The sequence below is a fragment of the Stigmatopora nigra genome, chromosome 10 (genome assembly GCF_051989575.1).
Source record: "Stigmatopora nigra isolate UIUO_SnigA chromosome 10, RoL_Snig_1.1, whole genome shotgun sequence".
Taxonomy (NCBI): Eukaryota; Metazoa; Chordata; class Actinopteri; order Syngnathiformes; family Syngnathidae; genus Stigmatopora; species Stigmatopora nigra.
The window spans coordinates 12739857-12766611 of NC_135517.1; the positions used below are offsets into that span (position 1 = coordinate 12739857).

Below are 26755 nucleotides of genomic sequence, written 5' to 3' on the forward strand. Positions count from 1 at the left end.
TCATTCGTACCCTAGGGCGATGCCAAGGCCCAGTAAAGGCTTGGACCCCTACTACAGTTGTTACCAACCAGCGCGAGCAGCATGCCAACCACTGCCGCAGCCCAAACAGAACACCGGAACAAAGGGGACAATGAAGGTGGCAAGTAAGCGTGAGAAATCAATGGGACAGAGGGTGAGACAGCCAATATATCACGTCAAAAATAGTAGTTACAAGTAATTCTCCTAATTACTATTTTTTTTTGTTATAACTGTGAAAAAAACAACGCTACCACATGAATAGTGTTTCAAAAAGCTGAATACGCCAACTCAGATCCAGCCAACCAAATGCTGTCTTGCAGGCAAGCCATCATTTCCAGACTCTTCTATATACACTACACAAACAACTATTATCGGTTATGTAGACAACAGCAGTAAAATGTATTCCAGGCCAATGTAAATTTACTTATAACATTTTCATACACAAATGGGTGTACAGTATATCAACATCATGTTTAATGAGAATCAGCTTCCCTGACTGAAAAGCAAATTATGAATTATGCTCAGAAAAAAAAGCTGGGGGTGTCCTGTGAACTCTTGGGAGCCATGTTCTGCTTCATTAAGCTTTGGATAATTGGTTAAACATGTGACTTGAGAAATTAACTCCAACAGCCTTGTGAAACGTAATTAAGATATGTCACGGCTCTCTTGGGTTTTGGCACACTGATAATATCAAGAAAAGTATTGCATGAAGTGCTGCCAACAGACGCACAGAGGTTTCAATCTAATCGGACATTATCAATACAAAGTTATGTATTGGTACATTAACATAAAGCCTAACCGTCACCCAATGAGATTTTGTAATATTAAACATTGTGTTATCCTCAAAGTACATAGAGAAATACATTTAAATGCTGCAAATAGAAGATGGAGCTATGAACTTCTGCCCTCGTGATTATGTCAAAGGGCAAGATGACCAACCTCGTATTACGTAAACCAGTGAAAGCCGGTTGGCAATTTAGAGAAATGAAGGAAAGAGAAATGTCATGATGATAAAACAAGATAACCTTATATAGCCCCTTATTAGCAACACTGCTTTGTTTAAATGTTGTCTTGAAAGCAAAAAAAAAATGGACCCCATTCTTCATAATAACATGATAAAAAGCAAGAATTAACAAATATGTTGGGTTTTTGCAGATTGGGTTTCTGCTTTGAATATTTATAATCAGAAATGTTTTTTTCATTTTAATTATGCAGCTCAATGCTGCTGTCTTCATTTAGGCTCTTTCAATCAGCTTCAAAACAAACAGCCTCTAATCAAACATACCGACTCCCAACGTAAAGTGACTTTTTCTCGTCTGTTTTTTCTGTTTAGTTCCTTTCTTGCACACAGGTTGGCTTGAGTCTGTCGGATATCATTAACCTTGCTAATCTGATAACCGGTTATGCTTTTTCACTCATTGCCACAGTTACTGCTTAGCTCACTATTATTCATTATTGTTAAGTGAGTTGTGTATATAACTATGTTTTCTTTGTTGTATAATTTTCCTTCATTTTTATACAAAAACTATGGTACAGCACCTTACTTGCTATTGGTCAGATGGCAGATTAGCTGTCTCTCAACACAAAAGGTTTCGGTGAGATCCTCCACCATTCATCATCATTTAAGTGTCACAATGCAGGTCTGCCTTTCAGTTTTGATAAAGGATTCAATTGTAGGCTTTGGATTTTCTTTGTTGCATTTTCTTGTTCTCCCTGTACATGCATTGGTATTCGTCTAGTTTCTTTTCCTATCCTCAAAAGAGCCTTTTCATGATGGCCCACCACAATAAATTGTCTTGGTGTAAATGTGAGAAAGCAAGGTTGTTTGTCAATGATTTGGCTGTCAATCGATTCAAATTTTACACCGTCTCCTGCCCAGAGGGAGCAGAGATAGGATGTAAGCACCCTCATAACCCTTGGGAGCATAAGTAATATCTATCATGAATGAACAAACAAATGAATAATATGAATAATAAAGGACATGCTGTATATACCCAAGAAGCTTTGTTAATACTACCCCTTTGTAAAATACTGCAGATCATTTTCACTTTCTCTTGTGTTAATGGCAGCCTTTATACATTCCATCTCTTTTTTCTATTTTTTTTTTTACTGATTATCCTGATCAGGCTTTCGCAAAGAGCTGGAGTCTCTCTCAGTAGACAGCGGATGAAAGGCAGAATATATTGTGGGCTGGTCAACACTCAAATGCTGGGGATTTACTTGAGAGAAACACAGCCACTTACACTGCAACTGAACAGGGATTGAAGTAATGCTGCCTGTGCTGAAGGTAGACAAATAAACCACTATAGTATTAGAGATTTATCACTTGCAGCTATAACCTGTCTACCCCTTAAAGAGACAAACACCACTGATATCTTTTTTTCTTCAGATAGGTGTTTTACGAATACATTTTACAATCAAGTCTGGGTATTTAGTTGATGTCCGTTTGATGGTACTTTTCACCCAAGTATTTTTAATGCTTCTATGTGTCGCTATTCATTGCTCACAGAACGATGAACATAGTTATGAATTGAAGTCATTAATTCAAATCCATTATAACTTTGAGGTCTGGCAATGAACCTTTTCAAAAGAGGTTAAAAAGGATTAAATGCTGGCAATGTAGTTACAATTAGTATTAATATTGGATTTCATTATTAGATTACAATTATTTTTAGGGCACTTAAGTGAGAATTGATCATTTCCCTTTCAACCCCATGGCTCAATCACCAATGAACCAATGCATTAGAAAATTCATAAAAATAATGCGTCACAAAATCACTTGGGGCATCCAGTATGGTAGCAATCTCATGCCATTTTTTCACAATAACCACTTTCACAGGAAACTACTACTACTACTAGATGTGTGTCGATAATCAAAAACAAGCATTGCAAGACATACACCTTAACTTATCATTGTGACATGAATCCTTGTTCAGAGCCCACGGAGACCACTTAATCCGTGTAATTTTGGTCTCCGCTGTCTAGCAAGGCAGACTCCCGCAAAGCCATCACAAAAAGAGTGATTGAGTCAGCAGGTGTATAGACCCCTACTTGCACAGCCACAAAAAACACTTAAAAATAACAATCATATATATTCATTTCATCAATTTCCATAATGCTTATCCTTAAGGATTGCGGGGATGCTGGATCTTAAGAGCCAAATATGGGGAGTAAATTTAAAGTGAAACATGACGTAGGAATTTAATTTAATTTTCTTTTCTGAAAAGAGACAAGACATCCAAAATAATATATAAACAGCAGTATATTAAGAATGTTTTATGTCCTCTCACATTGATGACTGTGGGTAAACAATTATTTTCATGTAACAATCCCACAAGTTACGGTTAATGTATAATTGCTATGAAACACACAAAGTAAATGTGTGCTACATTCAACTGTCTGGTGAATCTTTGTCACCCCAGTCTTAATGCCTCCAAATTGTAGAGGAGTGACTTCCCATGGACCAACTAAAAACCCTTTGGTTACATCCATTGATGAAAAAATTGCCACTGGTGATAATTAAAAACGTGGAGCACTTTGGACTGCAGATGGTAATGAACCAAGCAATTAATATTCTATTCCTTTTTTTTTTTAGTCTAAGCAATGTTCAGAAATAAACACAACAACCTGGTGCCTTAAAGAAAACTGGTGAAAACAAAAAGAGGCCACTAGACACATGGCGGATTTAGTTGATGGTCTGTTAATAATAAATAAAGAATCTGTTAATGTTGAATGCCACCTTGCAGGATGCCGAGACACTTGGGAGAAGAAAGAGCTCGTAGGTAACCTGGGTGGTGCCGAAGCACTCAGACATTACAAGTGAGAGAGAGGCTTTTCTACCCTCTCTCTTCAAACATTTAGATTCACGTGCATCATGCTAAATAAATTGTGGGCCAGTACGGTATGCTTTTTAATCTACAGTCACACAGAGCCATTCAGTCAACCTCTGATAGTCTGTCGAATTGATAGTCTTTTCAGGAAGAGATAATACTAGCCTGGAGCATAACATATTTTATTCTCAATTTTGATGTAGGATTTCAATAATAGACTATTGAAATGATGGGATTTCTAGATTATTGTACTTTGTGCTTTTGGTCTGTTGTTCTGCGGCCTATGCGACTGTATTTTCTAACTTGTAACTATATTCCTTCATCTGCATTCTCACCCTCTTGCTACTGTCACAATGAAATTTCCCGAATACGGGATGAATAAAGTTATCCAATCCAGGACAATCCAATAGGGAAACCATTTTTTCTAATTACATTTTGAAAGGTTGGAAGTCGTGTTTTCTTTATTATCTATTTGTTGTTATAGATTTTTCTTTCCAGCAGTTAAGTGGACTGACTGATTAGAAATGCAAATGCAATCTTTTAGGGATAACATGTATTGCTAATTGCACATTTCAGACAGTTATCCTGAGCATGCTGACCGGACATCCCACCAAATTAAGTATTGTATTGGCATTAGAAACTTTAAAGACTTTTCTGTCTGCCAAAGCTGGTTAAAATGCACCCTTTCAGACCCAGATTAATTGATTTGGTCACAGTTGCACACTTGCGTTACAATCCATTAATACAAAGTAAGACCGAATAGTTAGTGGAAAAGAAATTTCCCCATGCTATATATATATTTACTTCCAGGCAGCTGTGTATATGTTTTTTTGTGCTTGTGTACTTCTCTAGTACACTTTCTTGTCTGAACATGGTGGATCAGAAAACAGGCAAAGAGATGTGTGTGGTGAACTTTTGTAATTGGATTTGGTAGCATTGGATACCTTTGTAGAGAGTCCTCTTGTTTAAACTGGATATGCTCTAACCTTTGACACCTTTCAATGTCAGAAAGTAAGATGACAGATAAAATAACTACCCCTCACAGGTTAGACTGACTATTTGTAAAGAGCTGTCTGTACTGGAATGACCTCTGTCAGAAATATGGAAGGGTCGCTCTATAGTCTAAAGCTATGACAAATCTTGGGGTTGGCTTCTTGGAATGAACCCCCAGAGTTTTTCTAATCTAGTTTCTGAGCCCATCTAAGTATTATGTGCAGCACTGGAATTCATCAGAGTGAAAGTTGATAAAAAGACAAGGAATCTGGCAACCCCTCTTTTGATCAAACAAATTCAATGTCAGACTAAATACAATTGCTGGTGTAATTTTAAAGATATCTGATGTCATCCACATCTATAACACACCCAAAACCAAAAAAAACACTTCTAGTTAAGGCCCCACTCCTATGAGTAAAAATACAAATATGTAAAATGTAGTTGGTGAAAAACATACAGATAAATAAAGTGGTGTACTCACTCACCCCTAATCCACATCTTCAAAGCTAAACCCCAATCTCTAGAATCCTAGATCCACTCTTGCTATAAAGCCATACAAAGTTCAGGGCTAAGATTTTACTAAATAACATTAATTTTGATATTCCTCATAGATTTATTATTCTGAGCAGATCCATTCTCATAGAAATTCTCAGGAAGTAAGAATATAAAAATTCAGCTCAAGATTCTTTTCCAAACCTAACTTTAATTTTTTGATTGATCGTGTCAAAGGGTTGGGTAGCCTCAGGCCCCTCAAAAGCTTGACCCAAACCACAGTGGAAGTGAAAATAATTCTCAAAACATGAATATTCTAAAGTGTGACAAGAAAAAAGTATTTTAAAAGTTGTGTGTAAATGTCTGAATGTCCTGCTCATGCCCTGCTTTATATTAAAAACTGAAATCAATATGTAGTGGCAAAAGAAAACCACTAAGTGTGGATGCACAGTCCATGTTGTGATTGTCCACTCGCACAAAGTAATGAGATCATCTCAGGTGAAGCGATGCTGAAAACGAATCTTCTCCTCTTAGTCCCAAGGCACAAAGGTAATTTTTCTCTTAAACCTTGCAGTACAAACCATATCACATCAAGAAGTTTTACTTGACATGCAACACCCGCCCTTCAAAAAATACATTTGTATAGCATAAATATATAAAATGTGCCTTCAACTATGAAAATAGGAGATAATTCATAAGTCTGGAATTCAACACAATTAAAAATATTTTGATGAATACAATGAGAATTGTCAATCTTTTCTACGTTTGGATTTAAGCAGGGATTTTTTTTTTCATGTTTGTTGAAAGACCATTAAATTGTCCATAATTGAGATTGATGTGAATAACTCAAGCTAACCATGTGTGCGGCAAAATGAATGAATACTGTGTCCAATCATAATTGCTAGGAAATGAAATACTTTCACAATAGTGACATTAGGCTTGATTTGTGGGAGAAAATACTTCTAAATATCAATTAATATAAAGAAATAAATGTGTAGTCTACAGAATTCTGAAATAGCTTCAGGAAAAAGGACAATTGAATAAAGTTTTAATTATTCTCACCAGTACTGGCAATCTTCCCACTCACTCTTAGCATAATTAACTGGAAAAATGTACAAATAATTATAGATCAATGTGTAAATTGGTATATGCAATATATTTTTTCTCATTATTACTTCGAAATTGAACAATTAAACGTGGAACAGAGTCTTTTGGCCTTAAATACACATCTACAAATACACCATGCTCATAATGTGCAAGTATTCTACCTCCAAATCAATTTAAAAACCCCTGTCTATGGAAGTGATTTTGTCTTTAAATTTTACACTAACTAACACTTTTCTGTTGAGTGATTACAAAAAAGAACAGTCTTCTGAATAAAATAACAATGCAATCTATCACTCCTGAAATTGTAGAGAAAAAGCAGTGGAAATCTATTAGACACTACAAGATGCCTTCATGCAGCCCCTTCTTAATTTAAAGTACTATATTGATGAAATCCTCCTTGGGGAGGTTATTTGCAAACGCACACACATAACAAAAAGGATAAAACTTAATCTATCCCAACTTTTTGAGCACACTAGGAAAAGGCGTTTAAAGGTTTGAAATAATCGGAGACGACAAGTGCCGTTCTCTTCACTGAAAAGATATGAGTTGTCTTGGAAATATGATGTCTTGAGTTGCTGTTGAGTATTGTCAGAATACGTCTGGGAGATTTATTACAAGTCAAGGGGTCAGATGACTGACAGTGTCACACAAGATACAATGAAGACAGTCTGTCTAGAGAGATGATCATTCTAGAGGCCCAACAGACCGGCAGATGACAAGGAGTAAGGATCACTCTAAACAATTTTAAAATGCCTATAACAGCACCACGACTACATCCACAATCCGATGTATAAATGCTCAAATGTATTTTATTTAGCCAATAATCAATGTCATTCACACTAATCAATCACCAAAAGAAGTGATGTAACAAAACGAACCCCAGTTATTTTTCTGACACCGCAAAAATTACCAACCGTTTAATTTATCATTAAACGTGTTTGTTCTCTTATGATTTGCATCATTATGATCTATTGTGCAATTATAGGCAGTCATATGAGACTGACTCACGCCATTTTTTTAACTCAATTTCATTAGGATGTCCATGTATTTTAAGACACTGATCATATTGATTTTATATCAGTGTCATCGACAATGATTTATGCATGACCCTATCCATCCAGGGTAGATGTTAACTATAGATGTTATCTATCCTAATGTAGATGTAGACAAGGTTTTATGTTTATGAAGATTCTCTATGCTCAAAAGGCTTTTAAATGCACAAGCCTAATGTGATGATATTTGCCATGCAAATTCACCTGAATAGCCATGCTCTTGTTCAGTTAAGAGTTCATTGGCCAAGAAAGAAGCTAATCACACAATTGGTTCATTGCAAATCAATTTAGTGTGCAGAACATTAATCATGCTGCAGGCTGCCAGGGCTTACCACTGTTGCTCCTCGGTGGATTAAAAGGTGTTGTAATAGAAAAGATCTCTGTTTGTGCTTGTGTTACTCATTTTCCTAGTGTTGCACATAGGAAGTTAGCAACCCTGGAGCATTATTCTCAATCATGTGTGGACTTCAAATATTTTGTTAGTCATTTGACTTTTTTTTGCTGACTTTGGACTGCTGAAATTTCCCAAATCATTTGTGTTAAGCTATTTTGTTCTTTATACAGTCAATACAAAGACATTGTGGGCAACAAGTGTATATATACTGTATGCATTGAGGGTGTTTTCTTCCCTTAATTTGTAACAAATCCCTTCATGATTAAAATCTCTGCTTGTATCCACCCATTCACTCCACATCCCCTGACTTTTACATGTAAGACTTCTAAATCCCTAACACAAGAGGAGCTGTCTCGCAGCAGTGTTACACAATCAGCCAGCTGATCCCAACTAGACAACAATGACCTCTGTGTGTTCACCCACATAGCCCACTTCATGCTTCATTGTTATCTATTTTACCCCTTCAGGGATTTGAGTTCAGTCCTTCACCTTTAGAGTAACAAACACATGGTCTTATCAGTCTAAGAAATACAAATACTACAAATACAAAATGTATATATATAGTCAGAAAACATTGAACCTATTAAACAGAAAATACAATGGCAATAATCCAAATCTTCTAGCCACAAAAAGTCCCAGGAATTGCTTTGAATTTGAAAGATACATTTTCATGACTCCTATTTGACTAATCAGTGGTCAATCCTTAGACACTACTTAAAAAATATATTTTTTATGATGAACACACATACTATTAAGCACAATTATATCCTGCTTCAATGAATGATTTAAGCCTATTGTATGGACAGAATTGATGGGTGGGGGGTGGTTTTTAAGGGAAAAAAAACATCACTATGTGCAACCGTTGATCCATGTCTCATTCTTGAGACCTTGGCCTCAGCAGTCGGGCAGCAGAAAAGTCATTATCATTACTGATAATAACTCAAGTGGCCATTCATGTAAGGGCAAATCCCAAAGGATTGTACGCCTGCAGTATGCACATCATTATCAATATAAGACTCCCAAGTGAAAATCCACCCCCAGAAATAGAAAGGATGCAGCAAGGGTAGATTTCAGTTTCATGATCTGTGAAGTATGTGCCTGGGATCCAGGAATACAAACTATACCAAGGGCAAATATGCAGTTATCAGAAGCATCTACTTAATTAGGGTATTCATTTCATATAATTACTGCTAATCCAGTGGGACACCAAGTGTTACGTCCGGAACTTCCTGATATTGAACTACCTGGCCAAGTGTTGAAGAGCGTGGCAATACGAGACAAATTCAATAATTTGGGTGAAACTGTGGTATTTACGCCCCCTTGTTTGTCTTTGCCTGTCACTTATTGTTTCGAGTGGAATACGAACAATTCTTGTATACCTAGAAGCGATAATGACAATATAAAAAGATGGAGTAGCACTCAGAAATATCCCAGTCAAAATTTTAAATGAAAATTGGAACACAATTACAGAATTCTTTGAAAGATGTTAGTACTTTATTAACCACTTGCAGATATTTTTCAGAAATCAAGCATGTGGATATTTTTTCTTGTACTGCTTTTAAGAAAAAAATGCCTGTTTCCTTCTTTTAAGCCAATGTTAATAATTGAGATTATGTTGATCAGTGTCTCCACATCAAGTAAAAGTAAGAATATTTTCCAAAAGATTTTTAAAATCACAAAAAAGTGGAAAATTATTTTTTTCATTGCACATACTATAACACTAACTAAAAACTAAAAAACAGTAGGGCTAAAGACACAGCGCTGGGAGGAAACTTCTCAGACTTGTCGCATGATAATAAAACTAAGCTTTATTTGATCATTCAACATTTTTGATAGTTGACGTCTGACAGCTGACATGGTTTGATGACAACGCTGTATATACAATACGTCACAGGCTGGTGGTTTGTTGGGACTATTTATAATCACTTACTGAATGTCTTCCATACGAGTATAACAATTCAGAAACCAGACAAGACAGACATTCTTTTTTTAGCCATGCTTTTCAACCAGGATATGACCTGTTTGTGACATCAGTGACACCCTAGCCTTGCTGTGTAATTTATGATCTGCCTCAACAAATTGCTTCATGCGGGACCGACACAAAGCCCTCCATTTTTTTTCCAATAGGTGTTGTAAGAATGGAAACTAAACATTATACAAGAGACGAATGACCGAGTTGCTGGCCACAAAACAAAATTAAAACATAGGACTTCAAGGGCTGCCTTCACCTTGAAATGGTCCCTTATAGTAAACATACGCTATATTCTCTAAAGTGTTGTACAAGTGCTATTTTTTCTAAATGAGCAATTTCAGGGACACTATAAGTTTGTTGGGAACATGCATGTGCAATGCTGCATATTTTAGTGCTGTAACCTGCTTCTAAACCCTCACTGCCACTTGATTTCAGGCAGAAACATGGAAGGACATAATAAAGGCAAAGTATATACTATACTAGAAAATCCAGGATGATACAGAAAGGAACACAGTGGCTCATTAACAGCAGCCACTTGGACCAAACCCAGGACTCAACCAAGGGAGTAAGAGCCAACTCGATCTATTACCAGGGAGAGAGACACTTCTAAAGGGCATGACCATCTGTAAGACGCTTCACAAGCTTTTTCTAAACTGCATTTGGGTGGGGAGGAAAGTCCCAAACTCCTCAAGCAAGTTGATAATTAGATGACACAGAACTCTTTTTTCACACAATTCACACACGTCTGAATTGTTAAATATGTTTCACATGAAACATTAGCGACACAATGAAGAAAATATGCCCTGAAACCCTTTATTCTAGTGATTTATCCAATAATCACCTAAAGGCATTTATTGGCAATATCTCTAAGCCAATAACCATTTTAAAATTGATTCTTGGCAGTCACCCGGTGATGCAAGGTCATGTTAACCAAAAATATGCTGATAGAGTATTCAATATTTTTAAAACAATAACTCCCCGAGGTAACAGGGCAAAAGAAAATGAACAACCATTCACACTCGCGCCTTTTTGGGATGTGGGACAAAACCAGAGTACCTGGAGAAAGCCCAGGCAGAACATGCAAACTCCACATAGTGACGACCAACCTGGGATCAAACAATCGACCCCAGAACTGTGAGGCCAAGGCGCTAACTACTTGGCTGCCAGACAAGGAATTACTATAACATAATTTCACTGATTAGAACGTGTGTGAAGAATGTCATGGTCACGCAAAAGAGTAATCTCCAGTTTTGAGATGATCTCCTCCCCAAAGAATAAATGGCTGAATATAAAAATTGACTCTTGCTCTAAGATGCAGTGATTCTATGCCAATGTGATTTATAAGAATCCAAATTATTGCTGCGTAAATTAGACAAATGACTAAACCGTCACAGGGTATTTAAAAACCTGTCACAAATTAAACAAGTTTTGGCTTGTTTAAGAGAAGTTCTGGAACAAAACTAATGAGGACAGGCACACAAAATGATGAACAGCCCTGAGGCTGTTCTGCTTTTGCTATTCATTTTACCCCTAATTAAAGATACAAGATAAATAAATATACGTGACAAATTTCAGGTTTTTGGTTGAATTATTCCCTATCGTATTAATTATGTAGTATTTAAACAATAGGGCTCTGAAATCAAGAAGCAATAAAGTTTGACTAAAAAAAATGCTATTACATAGAACTGTGCAGCTGCTCTCAAATCCATGCTTAGGGCAAATACATAGATAATCAAAGTATGACAGAAGGTTTTACATTTCAAATAACCCACCCTGCATTATCAGCACTTATTTACAGCGTAAGCACTGCTCATTAATTTTTAAACAAGACCTTAAAGTCTCGCTGACAGGCAAAGCTGCAGCAAGCCCAAGCCAAAGAATGAACTGTTGTTTTTTTTCACTCCCAATGTGAAACCCAGTAATGGCAGCAAGCAAAGTGCTGCCAAATGCATTATTAATGAACTGATGTTGTAATATCTAAAGGTCAAGGCTGTTGTCTCAACGCCGAGTAATTTGTCACACAAGTGCTTTGCTCACTTGAATACTTTACAATTGTGCCTATGCTGTTTTATATTAAAATAATGTTTACATACAATACTCTTGTAACACAAAAAGCTGCACACAGTACTACTGTAGCAGCTGACTTTTTAAGGAAAACTGGTATTTGTTATTTATTCGCAAAACCTGATGCTTAATACAGATTCAAGCATTACAAATGAAATAATTTCGGTGTCATTTCTTAGTGTACAGTATACTTTTATTGCCATTTACGTTATCTGTACGACATGTGCAAGAGCATCATATTTCCTCTGTGTTAAATTGATGTTATGAAGTAGTGCTATTGGCTGCTTTCTTGGATTTTCTTAAGAAATTTACTGACCATATTACCTATTTCTCTTTAATTTCTCACATAGCTCAGAACCCCACAACCAAGGCTCTAACAGTCCTCTATGACAGCATGCCAAACCAAGACATTAATTAGGGTCCGATTAATTAAAATTCAGTGTCTTCCATTCTTCTCCTATCAAAACTTACATAAAAAAACTGAAGTAGCGATGCCCATTTTCTTTCAGTTTTTAAAAATATCCTTTTTAAAAGTCAATGACCTTTTTGTACTGATTTTGTAGTACTTATCTTACAATATTTAGAATAGGATTATGCCAGGTATACAATGAAAGAATACAGTATCTAATTATATGTATATGATCTATCTACTTTCTCATTGAGCACTTGAGGTGCAAATGAACAAGTGAGCTGATGCAGTCATTTTAGCACATTCGATTATTTCAGCAAAATATATATTTTTTCTATTTCAGCTGTGTAAATAATGTGACAATAATACTAAACAACAAGAAAGCATCCAATTTGCCAGTAAATTAAATTGAAAGAATTACATGACACCATAGTTATGGGGGACATGTTATGGAAAATTGACTTTTTAATTGCTTGGATACAAATAGTTGTGGGAAAATCTAGTATGCTTTTGAGATTCAGTTTTCCAAAATGCAGGCTATGATTTTCTTATTAAAAGTTACTGTATATTTCGCTAGATCAATGGAAATATGACCAACACTTTCACATGGGCTTTATTCCCAACTGATTATTGTGATTACTTTTCCCCCCACAGCATTACTTTGACAAATATTGTGTTGTCCAAAAATATTATAAATGAAATTACACTACCATGGGGTCCTTTCCTATTCTCAAATCGAAAAAGTTATAATTTACAATGATAATCAACAAAATAATAAACTGGCAGATTGACCAAAAACGAGTGTTTTGTTAAAGATAAAAAAATATGAAAATCAGAGACTTTCTCAGGCTACTGTCCCTGACAAATATCAATGGTAATATATTCACATAAATAATTGTAGTGTTTTAACTGGTTGAATAATTCACTTACTGTCATTTTCCTTAGTGCTGTGCTGGCCAAGAGAAGTGGAAAGCAATACTTTAATTCTTCCCTCTAGAAGCGTATATAAAAAAAGCTTTTGATATCACATTTGCTACAAATATACAAAAGTTTCAGGCAGCCACACTTTAAATAATACTTACACTGTGCAAGTTTGAGCAGGTGATAAGGATCCAAATGCAGGGAAACTGAGGCCAGACAGATTGGGGATAACTTGAAATGTTCTATGAAAACATTCCTCCATGCAAAAAAAACAAACAAATCAAAAACAAAGGGACGTGTATCCATAATCACAAAGTAAATCAAAAACTAAAGAATCAAAACAAAAAACAAACAAATAATAAGGGCAAGACTTGCATGCAATTGCAACAAAAAGGAATATGCAACATATGTATACATACAACAATAAATGAACAGATAAAGCAGACTAAAAAACACAGACATGAGTTAATGAGACACCAGGAACAGATTGTGACACAAGAAGCAGCAGATTGGCTGAGACACATGGGGGATGAAACAACAGGTGAAAGCAATTGTACTGCTGAGGTTAAGGGAAGTTGCACTATTCTTAAAGTGACAGTAATACAATTTTTGAGAAGGCAGCAATTTACTTGGACCCATTGAATGTTATTTGTGTTTTCTAATGTATTAACTGCTATAATTTACTGATTTTGGTGAGGTATATTTGCCTGATTTGAGTGCAGGAAGCAACATTAGGTTCTAAATTTGTTTTCAAATTAGGCATAAATTAAAGTAGAACCATTAATCACACACATCAACACATAATTTAAGCACAAATTATGGCATATGCATTGTTGGTTAAACTGTTTTGGCTTTCATATCTTTTGTAGAGAAAGCATGCATGCTTTCAAAAGGCTTGTGCTGACAACTTAGAAAAACACAGCGTTACCAAATTATCATTTAAATTAGAAGCTGTTGTGTGTTCACTTTTTCTTTGTAGAAACATCATTATCATCCAACTTGTCAGGCATAAAATTGCAATATGATGATTTTGGCTGAAATTATAATTAGAATGAAATTGATACAGCCCCTATTTGTTGTTGACCAAGGGTGAAGATTGAATGAGTTGTTTCATACAATACAAAACTGGAATGACTAATAATGCTGTGAATGCTGAATTGTTTGATTGTTGTTATAGTATCAATGACCTAAGAAGCAGAATTTGCAGTTTTCAAACTGCTAGTCTATGACAACCTCAAATTACCAAGGCCCCTCGCATGTGTGTCTCCAACCAAAGCCTACTTATGTGCACTGTAAACAACCCTACATTATTTATATCTCATACATCCTTTGCATGACTTATTTGCAAATTTTACTACAACAGAAGAGGCTCTATTTTTATGACTAGTCTGGCGTGCTGTCAAGATCTACAATGAAGAGTTAATAAATACACTTTGACTGTAAAAAAAAAAAAAAAAACCTGGACTGAACACTAGCGCCATCCATAGCTTTGCCATTTAAATCTCACATTTCATTGGTTAAATAAATGCCAGTGCCATGGTTTCCTCTCATATTCGGAAACTCCATATTTGAGGTATTTAGTAAGTATTTACTTAAAGACCATTTTCTCCCCGAAGGTTAACCTGTCGAGCAGAAATGGAGTATAGTTTCAGAATACTCTCATTTGAAATACTATGGCATTTTTTAAAATGTGTTGTAATACAGGAGCATGGAACAGTCTTATATCAAACATAACATTGCTTGATGTCAGTAAATGCAATATAAGAAGTTGAACAAGAACAATTGCATTTTATGCACGGCCTACACTGTATTATATTATTACCTTATCAATGATCAGGAATAGTTTGATTTAATCGAAGAGGAAATGGATCCATTGATGCAATTTACGTATTAGTTCTGATGAGTATATTAAATAGTCAGTGCAACATGTTTCTAGGATTGAATTGAATGAAGTTGAAGACATTGGCTAACATTTCACCATGAAAATTCACAGGACAGAGAAATACATGCAAACCCTGACATTGATTTACAGACTGTAGATCAAGTTAAGACATGTGAGATCTGTAGACAGAAAACAAAAGCGACTGGATTCCGGTCAGTTCGACAATGAAATCAGATCATCTGCAATAGCATCAAATAAACATCACCTGTTGTATTCCTTCATCCCCACCCATGTAAGCAAGATCAATGTACAAGGTCATCATTTATGAGACAAAAATCTAAAGACACTAGCAGAATTAAGTTGTAGTTTTGCATTGTAGGGGCTGTCATTTTTTTTTTCAATTCCCTTCTATTTGTCTCACAAAACTTAAATAAACTATATTGTCTGATGTCAAAATATTGGTTCGCACGTTGGCCTCACAGTTCTGAGATCGAGAGTTCAAGCTCCAGCACCCCCGCTATCCTTGTGAGGATAAGGTGTATAAAAAATGAATGAATATTTTTTTATATTTGTTATAAGTTCAATACTTAAATAACATTTAACCTTAGAGATGATTCATCACACAGGTAATTAAAAAAAAGTAGGAAAAAGCAATTTATTACATCAAAAGACAAATTAATGTTCTGAACATGCGGAATGGTATACATTTTAAAATAAAACAATGCAGTGATTATGGTGCTTGGTTTTAAGTGAAACAAAATTTCATTTGTAACCCAATATTTATATTTCTAACACTAATACTCTTTATATGGTGACACATTTAAATTATGCAATTTAATGAAAATGCGTTCACATTTGTAAATAAATCAATGTCACAAATTTACCTACACTATACATTCATGGGATTTTGTGAGTTGAGTTGTTATGTCAGGCAATCAATAATCTGGAGAGTCCCTATGAGGCATAATGACAACAAATTTACTTCAAACATCACCAAGAGAACTGGGACTCAAAAATATTCATGTCCAACAAAACATCACTGGAAAATAAGTTATTGGTAACATTTTACAGACATTAGATCAGATTTTTATATGCCGCGAAGTAAATAAACAATCACAAATGTTGTCGGACAAAAAAAAAAATACATTGACTTAATAAACTTGTATTCATAAAAAAAATCATTAAACTTAAAATTGTGGCTTGGAGGTGAATTTAGTGTAGAAACAACAACGACACTAACAATGACAATTATATTATAGTAAGGAACATATGACTGATGTGTATATATACAGACAAATATACAGTTGTGTTTGAAAGTATTCAACCTCTACTGCATTTGTGTTTTAGTGTGACTTTTCGTTTTATGTTATTCATAACGAGATTAAATTAAAACTTGTAAACTTGACAATTTTATTTACCCTCTGATACTTATTTGTCCTATTTAGGAATAGATTTTTAAATTAAATTATAAGACATAATACAACCTTATATGGCAGTAGAGATAAAATGATTTTGAACACAGCTGTATATATGCATTCCTACACTATGTTTTTATATATACAAAATTTATCAATGGTCACTGTTCTGCAAACAAACAAGGCATTAAAAAGCTTGGATGGCAGTACAAATGGGAATGTTGCCATCATATTTGACACAAAATGTGTGGGCTGAATGACTGCCATTTGTCCCTCGGAGTAGATTTAATGAAAACAGTGTGCATGGTCGAAGATGGATAGAAGGTAAGGGAGCTCACGCGGGGGTTTTAGCAGTGGCTTTGATCTCAGATGGCACTTTTTTTTCCTTACGGCCTGCATACTCGCCTATAAAGGAGCCATCTTCGTTGAAGTGAGTATCTTCTTCGGAGTAGTCTACCAGGCTGTCCCCGCTGTCCCCCACTTTGATCTCTCTACTCAGAGAGCACTGACTGCCTTTTAGTGGCTTCTCATCATTGTCACTGTTGGAAAAGCATAGTTTACTGTAGCTACAGCTCTGGAACAACTGGATGCATATTTCAATACAAAAAGGTTCAAGAGACTGTTGACTTATTTGGATGATTTTCTTCTATACATGAAATATGTTTGAGTGCTCAAAACATGGGCACAACTTGAGAACAATTGAGAGCTGAATCTCTGGGTTATATCACAAGCTGGTGTCGTCACTTTGTTTACTAACACCATATAACCCTTCCTGGTAGGTCAGTTGGGTTTTTATTTTAGCAAGGCACAATAACATAATGCATTTAATATGTACATTGGTGGATCCCACAATACACTGAACAACAACATAGTGACGTTATTTAAATTCCTGAAAAATGTGGTGGTGAAAAAGACTTGACTAGATCTCCCCTTCTCAAGCTTTTTGCGACAAAGTGTCAACTAATGGTGCACACCAATTTTTCAAATAAATTGGTACAAATCTCCATAAAAATATGTCTCAGCAGCGAGTGAGCATATTACAAAAGATAGTTTTTCAAAAATTTAAGCAGTATTCCCATTCTCACAACATATTTTTCAAATTCTGCACCTCAATAGTACTTATCCCAGATCTCAATGGTCATAAACTGCATTCTTTCTAGTTACATACACTACTAAAGGAACTACTACAGCAACAACACATGGGCAAAAAGCACACATAACTAGTACTGCTGCTTATCACATACATTCAAGTTCACCAGCACCATCAAATTTCAGCAGAAGTATGAGGTTCCATGTCAACCTCATCATGAGTGTTGCGTTCTCTTGGCAGCAATAGGGAGAAATAAAGAGTGGGACTGAGAGGGGAGGAAAGAGACCTTTATAGTCAAGTACTGCTCCAAGGTTGTCATTTACCTGTATTCACAAAATGTGTCGTCATTCATTCCTTGGGACTCCACGTCGGGATGAAGGTCTTCTTTTTCTTTTACTGCTCACAGAGAAAAGAGACAATGGCAGACAAATGCTCAAGAGAACCCGAAATGAAAAACCCGCTATTCTATGACTTCAAGTACTTTTACAAGTTACAGTCAAACACTCCATATTCAGATTTAAAAATACAGAAAAAATGATTTACTATAGGTCAGAAAGAGATATCTACTCTGAGTAAAACTATGTCTGCAACAATTACAATTAAATGATTGATGATTTTGATTTTAGACAAAGGCCAATGAGTTTTTTAGACAACAATAATGGGAACTTAATGAGGGAACAAAGTACTGAGCGGTGTATCCCTTTTGTTTTCATGATGGGTGAATAGTACCTGGGCACCCACCTGATGGCTATTAGCTGTGAATAATAAGGGCAATTACAGACTTTGGAGATCCCAGTAGAAGAAAAAAAAAACGGAGATAACCATAAAGCTTATGTCATTGTTAACAACACAGGCAATGACAAGAATTGCCTATTCTTGCTGTGGATTCAAAATGTTTAAAATGCTGTTGGAAAATCTGTGTGTAAATTATCCAATAATTGCAGGAGAGAAATACAAATTTCCTGTGACTACATAACATCATTTATTCATTTAGAATTGTCATTGTTTTGTTTGGCAAAGAATTAATGTAAAACTCAATATTTAAAACATTTTATGAATGTCTCTAATGACAGATTATTTTTCCATAGCTCGCATAGTTTATGTAAATATGTAATCAATGAAGGAAGTGATTATAAGAGGTTGTGTTAGCAAATACCTGAATACTTTCCACCCTTATTTCTGTTGACAAAACAGGCAATCAACACAATAAGTGTAAGTAGAGCAATCGCGCACAGCAGGCCAATGAACCAGCCCTGGTTAGATATTCCTCCGTGGATACTTGCAAGACCTGAGAAGAAGAAAACTCGGTGACTTTGACATGCCTTAACCTTTTTATCGGGCAGCATGATTGAATGTTTACATCGACATCTGACGCAGAACTGTAGGACACTGATGGAAACCGTCCAAAATTAATATTAAACAGCTAATTCGCCTGTCTAATTAATCAAGTGTAGGCACAATACAAATGGAATTTTCGTAATCCATGGCGTCAAATTAAATCCTTCAGCCATTGAAGGAACACGTTCAGCAAGAATGTACTTGTAGACAGTTAAAGTCGGGAGGTCATATAGCTCCATTGCCATGTCTTTGGTTTTTTTTCAACATTTTTCTTTGGAATGAGTGAAGAAAATTTGATCAATTAAATCCAAGTATCCAAGTTCTTTGAGAATTTTCAGTTTAAAAAAAAAGTTGACATTCTCAACAAGATTTCATATTATGTAAACATGACCATTGGGCCGTATTTAGGAAAGAGAATACATATTACAACAGTGCCCTATTTCTCCCATGGGACATAGCTTCCTTACGTTTAAATCACTTGATTCCTTTTTAAATTATTACACCAAAATGTTTTAGGGGACACTGTAATCTCCTAATTTAGCAGTTCTACAAACATAAACATAATATAGGATTATTGTACAGCCTAGCTAGAGATAGCAAATAAAGCAGCACAAATAACCACCAGAATATTACATAATACACCAGCAAATAACCAACTGCACTATAAAAGCACAATTTGAGCACATCGGCCTTATTTGTTGAATATGATGTACCGCTTTCAAAAATCAATATGGTATGCTAACACTTCACCAAAGACGAACTAGTCATTGATTAAAATAACAACATTGTGCTCATGGAAAAGCAGTTTAAGATGCCGAAAGTGCTTTTGTTTCAAAACAGTGGTGTCATGAATACTTTACTTTAGATACGTAGATACAATCATTGTTTTTTTTTTTAACGCATAGAGAATAGATGTAGTAGATACATGGCACATTGTTAATTTGTTAATCACGTACAGTTGCTTTATGGTAAAATATCAGGAGTATTAAATGTCAGAAATGACACCCCACATCTTTAATCTGCACAATCAAATTTAGACATACCAAATAACCTGGCTTTTTGCTAGTTAACCTTACGAGGAGCGCTATCCAATAATGTAGTGAATGATGTGCATCATTAGTATTCCTGGACAGCTGCTGTCTGAGCAGGCCGACATCAATCCACTTCATTTCCCCACGGTAAACATGCAAATCTTCTGTTGTGCCTTCAGCTCAGGTGCTTTATTTACTCAGGTGATAATTCAGCAAAGTGTGGACGGACACCTGCGTTGGTGTTGTCCATCCCAACCTATACAAATGCCACTCTTGGACTAATTTTGATGGATTAGTCTGCCACGAAGGTAATTGCAATCATTTAGACTTGCACAATTAGTTTGAACGAAAACTGAACTAAAATGATCACCAGGTTGTCAATTTTTTTTTAATGAGATAAGGTGAGAGTGACTTTTGGATAACAAGACACCACAACATCATATTCTATTCTTCTACTCTATAAATATCCCCATTCCCAGGATGTCCTCACCAGTCCCCCGAAGACATTTATTCTCTTTCTCTGTCAATTCAAACAATTTCTTGTCTCATTGTGGTACTGCTGCTTAGCCAGTTGAGGATAATATGGAAATGTCAGGTGACTGTTGGGTCAATACAATGCTGTGTAGAATGGGGACCAGGGCCCAACAAATCAATCACTGACAATTAGATGTGTTTGTCCTATCCAAGTGATGGTGCTCTGCAGCTCCACTGTCTGGGTAGAATATAGATCTTGTATCCTTTAATTCCCACAGTACAACAGGGAAATGAAAACTGTATAGGGACCAACTAAGTCGTTGGCAGTTTCACTTATACCAATTCTTATAATTAGTAACAACAATGAATCAATCATAGACACTCAGGTCCATGTGCATGTACATGAATTTTAATTAGACATAATTAAGACAACAACAAAAAAGTGTGACTTTTTTTGTCTTATTATCCTAATGCCTTCTTGTGTCATCAGTTCTACTGATGGTAGTTTGAAGGGATTTGGTCAGAGAGAGCTTGCAGGGAGTTAAAGGAAAGGTTGAATTGCCAAAAAAATGTAGCGCTAAACTTATTAATTAGGATAAGGCTCACATTACTACTCTTTAGTTTGGGCACCCATGCTTTTTAACTAGATAGTTTCAAACTAGATCGGTAACTGTCCATGGTGCTAGAAAAGACAACTTGTATTATACACCTTGATGCAAGAGTAAAAGGGGTCTGGGTATTACCTTTGAATTGCCTGAAAATGTAGAGCTAAACTTATTAATTAGGATAAGGCTCACATTACTACTCTTTAGTCTGGGGACTCATGCTTTTTAAATACCGAGTTTCTAACTTGATCGGTAACTGTCCATGGTGCTAGAAAAGACAATTTGTATTATACACCTTGATGCATGTGTGAAAAAGGTTAGGATATTACCTTTGCATAGCTCTACGTATCACTGGTGAGACGTGGGTATTATAAGAGAATAAATTAGGTTTTGAAATTATAGTAACTATAAATATATCTTCTTTTCTTCATAACAATATAACAATACACATCCGATGATTTTTGCTATTGCCAATGGCAAGCAGAACACAATCAATTATCTGCCAACAAATTATATTCAAAATAAACTTCCTTCAATTTTTTTTGGTCATATATGCCCTTGAACAAGGTGGACCAAGATTTTTACAACATCTATGACAGTCCCCAAAGTCATGGATTACAATTAGTATCAGCTGCCACACAATGCCTATTGTATGTGTATTAGAACGGCTACCATTCTATGTACTGGGGCAATCAGAAACACAAAAAAAGAGGGAACAGGCAAATACATTGCTAAGCAGGCATTCACATCCATTAGACACAGCATGATCAAAGGATCCACTTGCAGCAATGTCATTTTGAGCAGAACAACAGCGAGTGGACAATAAAAGACACTATAATTTAACATTCATACCTACTTTAAATTCATACACATGAAAGGATGTCAAATAAATCCATGAATGAATTAATAGAAACAAATTATCACCAAGAAAATAAATGAATGTTATCTTTCTTGGCTATGATGAAGTTTCTTTTTCTCGACAGGATTAGCAGCCAAATAAAGATAATTACAGCACAATGAAAGTCAATTAAAAGCCCTATCTAGTCATCTAGGATTCTTATGCATATTTATTTTGTATTATTGAAACTTCACACCTTAGTCGAGTTCATAGATTGCCTTGACTAGAGGTGTGGCATGTAATCCTCAACAAATGATATATCATCACAAAGAGACAATTACATGCTACAAGGTGGATGGATCATTATGCTGACTTACCCAGTGTCTCTTTCATGATTGCACAATTCATTATCAAAACCTTCAGTTACTCTCTGCTCAAAGCAATTTTCTTTCTTAGGTGATTTCCTCATAACTTGCACTTTCCATCCAATCAATAAGCATTTGCTTTGACAGTGAAAAATGAAAAGTTAAAGTACGGACATAATAAATGGTTCTGTGTACAAATGGAACTTAGTAGGTCATAAGAAAAAGGATGGCTTCCTTGGTTTAAGCTTTTACTGCCTGGATGCCGTTCGGAAAACAAAAAATGGCTTTGTTTCGCACCTCACTAAGCCTGGATTATACTAAACCATTTCTGCGCCATAGCTCTAATGTTGTTGTTCCCTCTGTGTGTAAAACCAATAAAGAGCATTTTATTCAATCCAGTATAAACGGTGTGGTTTCCCCCCATTACTTACTTGCTTCAAGGGTTGTAGTGCTTTCTTCACTGATAATGGGCCCACAGCCCGCTGTAGTACAGGAACGCAAGTGGAACTTGTATTTGCTTAAAGGCTCCAAGTCCCGCAGAGTCCACTTAATAGTATCGGGTTTGCTGATGTCAATAGACTGCAGTTGTCCGACTTCCTCTGTGTTGTTAACTGCAGTCAGTGAATACATTTAGAAAAAGAGAAAAAAATATATTCTGAAATTAAATGGACTCATTTTTCTTAAAAAAAAAGTGGAAATATGCAAAATAGAGACTCGGAAATTATGTTTTATACATTATTGTTATTTTGTAACCCAAAAGTGACTGGAAAAAGCCTTGTGAGAATAAGCAACCAATTCATGAGTTATCATGGTGAATGTTTGGAAGCACATCTTAAAATTAGTATTTTTTCAGCATAGCATTGTTCAGATACGAAATATTGCGATTTGATTCAAGCAATCAGTTGTAAATTGAGCAAAACAAGTGTCTGATTGCTTACAACAGAATAAACTGAAGTATTTTTAGTGACCTGGTTTCATATGTAAACTAGACTTGCAGGTAAGCAGGTGGCATTTAGAAGTGCTGCAGTTGCTTAAATGACCTTTTTAGAGTAGTCCTTTGTCATGGAAAGCAGTAAAATCAGTGAAAATTCTTTGGTCCCAATCAATTAAATGGGTTGCTTTGGAACAGAGACGTATTACATGTGTTGAGATCGTAAATCACACTCGCATCCTCTAACAGTCTTATGGTAGTAATACGTTGAAGTGCTCAGAGTGGCAAAATAAAATCCTAACTGTGTACCTTTGGTGAGTCTTATAGTCACCAAAAATGCATACAACTTCTTTTGTGTGTGACACAGCTGATACTAGCTCAACTACTCTATTGCTTTTTCCATATAAGAATTTAGACATGTTAAGTGTTCCACCTATTAAATGATATTATAGCAAACTTGTCAGTGAAACTTATTGAGAGATGTAAAGCTATTAAGCGATAAGAATCCTTTCACAGCTGCTCCTCTGCTTGAAATTTCACTTGTGTCGCTGATGGTACCTTGACAGCTGACTACATTATTCCCAACTTTTTGCACATGACTTCCTTCAAGGGGACTTTAAAATAGTCACACTTCAATGAGCCCATCGGCTTTATCTCTGTGGCACAGTGAACGTGTCCTTTCCTGAAATACTGTGACATTTGGCCCTCTTCTACAGCTGCCAAATCAACCTCAATTAGCCAGGAAATGCATCAATGAGATTGAAACTTTGCACAGTAATGGCACCTGCCAAAGTAACAGGGTCAGTAACTCTACCAAAAAAAAAAAAAACCCTAACAGACAATGAGATAGTAGCCTTTGTCTGCATGAATCAAGAATTGATATGTTCAGGGCACACGGGCAAACAGACATCAACCTGAAATGGTTCCTGGACACACTTTCTGAAATGATTTTGACCTTAGTCCCATTAACCCAGCAGAATGGCCAAAAGACAATCAACAGAAAGTGCTGCAAATATTTGATATGGGGTGCATGACAGGAAATATTTTCTAATGCAGTGCTACACTGTTTGACAAAATTGTACATTAGTTATGTTAATTGCTTCCAATTCAAATACCCCAAGGATAGTAACATTGTTAATCAAAAGGAAAATACAATATTTCTTTGTGCTACGTTAAATCTAGGTCACTAAATATAATGAGAACTGATGCATACTTAGCTGATATTCTAACAGATATCCTGTTAGAATCCCATTAGGCTCTGAAGGTGGGGCCCAAGCCAGAGAAACAGCATGTCTTTGTGTATCCGTGACCCTGAAAACAGGATTTTTCTCTGGGACTGCAAGATAAAAAAAAAGATGATATTTACATTCAGCAGTTGAATTCAGCACCCAATTTGTGTAACCCTACAATCTTACCTCCCTCTGGGGTTTTGAAATTAACAGGATGGCTACCAGGACCATTGCCACGACCATTAAAGGTCATGACGATGAGACTATACTCGGAGAAGGGTTGTAGTTTTGCAATGATAGCATGGTTGCGGTCACCAGGTAAGGTTAGTGTGTGTTTTTCTCCGTGGCTTTTCTTGATATCCACCAAACTACGGAGACGCCACCAGTTTATCTACACAAAGAAAGTGTTGATGAGTGCCTTTCCATCCCCACAAACATTTTATATTGAAATATAGTTTACGTAAAATAATGTTGAAGCGGATGTGCAGAAGTGAATGTAGAGAGCATTGGAGAAAGTACTGTTTTATTATAAACAGGATTGAAAGCACCAAATGTTTCGAGCAGGTCAGGGTCAACACTTTAAACTATGGTTAAAAACAAGGGTCAGTTTTGACGTATTACCCGGTAGCCTCCCAAATGTCCATGCAACTTGTCCTTGTTTACACGAGTCCAGTTGACCTTGACCACTGAGCTGTTCATCACCACAACTGCTACATCCTCAGGTGCAGCGGAGGGAACTGCAGAAGCAGACACAATAGATTATAAGACGATGCCTGAATAGAGGACAAGGAGGGCTATTACCTAAAATACAAATAGCTATCGTGTCTAAATCCTGCTTAATTTGAAATGCTAGAGTACATCACAAATAAATATCAGACACTACAGGTACTCATAGATACTACATTGGGAATACACACATCTGCAAGGGTTGAGGGGCTCTACCATCTGTTATGGTGGTGTGTGTAAGTAACATAAAAGACAATTCATCTTCTATCTAGAGGTTGTGACCTGTGCCGGTCCCCTGGGGACAAGTCCAAAAGAAAGCTGAATACAAAAATACAGGTGGTTGCATTACTCCACAAAGTAAAATAATTTTGTTGAAAACTTTAAAGCCAATGTTCTTAAACATTAATGATTGTGTCCATTCAGTAGCTCAATGTAAGCTTTTGTTAGTTGCAAAGACTAAAAAGTATTATGGACAAGTTTCAAATCAAATGAAAAAAGAGAATACTCACAATCTTCACCAGAGTAGCCAGTCACAACCTTTGGTTCTGGGCCCCAACCCTGATTGTTCCTTGCTTGGATCTTGATCTCATAGGGCACAAATGTGGGTGTTTTCTTTACCACAAATGAGTGTCTCTTCACAATTTGTTCCTTCCAGTCCCCCTCCAAGTCCTGCCGTCTGTAGCTGACTTTGTACTCAAGGCCTGGGCCATTGTGTTCAATTGGCAACAATGGCTAGATAAAAAAGTGGAGGGCAAAAATGAGAATGGGTTTATGCTTGAATTCCTTTAATGCATACAATGGCAGTTATATTTATATCTCCCTCACAATGGCACACCTTCCATTTCACTAAAATCACCACCCAATGCTGGTGGTTAATAGTGTTTTCTTTCCTTCTTTCTTAAAAATAATAATAATGCTGATCTATTTAAACAATGGGATGAAGATTCTGTTCTCAAAAAGAGTTTCTTAAATGTAAAATATGCCCTCCACCCCTGATTTTAACAACAACAAAAAACACACCAATAAAATATGGTAAACAAATAAACCATTGCCTTACCTCCCAGTTTATATCCATTTCATGCGGCAATGTACCTTCAATTTTAACAATTTCTGGGTTCTTGTCAGGAGCTGCCGGAAAGAGCAAGAATAGATTTTGTCAGAAATGTCTGTCTGAAAAAAAAAAAAAAACTCAAGTGAAGAAAATTCTCAAGAAAAGCGGAATCAATTATGTCACAGCTCTTGCAAAGTTCACACAGAGCACAGTGTTGGCAGCTTTACACCCCCCAAGGCTACTTGTGCAAAAAGTATAAAACATACAAAACAATACACAGATGATGCATTAGACCTGTTGGAGGGGTTTTGTATCTCTCTGTGGGCTCACTGGGAGGACCCTTCCCGACACTGTTAACAGCAGCCACCCGAAAACGATAGTCAACATGACCATGAAGTTTGAGGAGGGACGAAATGTGATTTCCAGGTACCCTGAGCAGCTCCTTCCAACTTCCAGGCTCCCACTGGCTCTCCTCGTATTGAATAATAAACTCTGTTAAAAGGCAGAGAGACAATCAACCCCTTGCTG

The 26755-nt window shown here is 36.1% G+C and overlaps 2 protein-coding genes across 7 annotated transcripts in view; both read right to left on the reverse strand.

The window, feature by feature from the left end:
* LOC144202694 (contactin-4-like) overlaps positions 1-13775 on the reverse strand; it is a 99919-nt gene extending 86144 nt beyond the window's left edge. For 2 of the 3 annotated variants that reach the window (XM_077725582.1, XM_077725583.1), the window contains exons 1-2: positions 13414-13774; positions 13262-13324 (exon numbers count right to left, since the gene is read on the reverse strand). The gene's annotated coding sequence lies outside the window, so the exon portion shown is untranslated. Of the gene's footprint in view, positions 1-13261; positions 13325-13413 lie in introns of all 3 variants that reach the window. The other variant, XM_077725585.1, reaches the window with a different exon arrangement.
* Positions 13776-15766: 1991 nt separating this feature from the next.
* Positions 15767-26755, reverse strand: part of chl1b (cell adhesion molecule L1-like b) — a 52216-nt gene continuing 41227 nt past the window's right edge. For 3 of the 4 annotated variants that reach the window (XM_077726315.1, XM_077726313.1, XM_077726312.1), the window contains 10 exons: positions 26522-26719; positions 26234-26304; positions 25686-25908; positions 25072-25187; positions 24637-24841; positions 24435-24557; positions 22722-22901; positions 18796-18927; positions 17963-18035; positions 15767-17088 (listed from right to left, as the gene is read on the reverse strand). In XM_077726315.1, coding sequence (XP_077582441.1) covers positions 16884-17088; positions 17963-18035; positions 18796-18927; positions 22722-22901; positions 24435-24557; positions 24637-24841; positions 25072-25187; positions 25686-25908; positions 26234-26304; positions 26522-26719 — 1526 coding nt within the window. In that variant the 3' untranslated portion in view covers positions 15767-16883. Of the gene's footprint in view, positions 17089-17743; positions 17872-17962; positions 18036-18795; positions 18928-22721; positions 22902-24434; positions 24558-24636; positions 24842-25071; positions 25188-25685; positions 25909-26233; positions 26305-26521; positions 26720-26755 lie in introns of those variants that run through there. The other variant, XM_077726314.1, reaches the window with a different exon arrangement.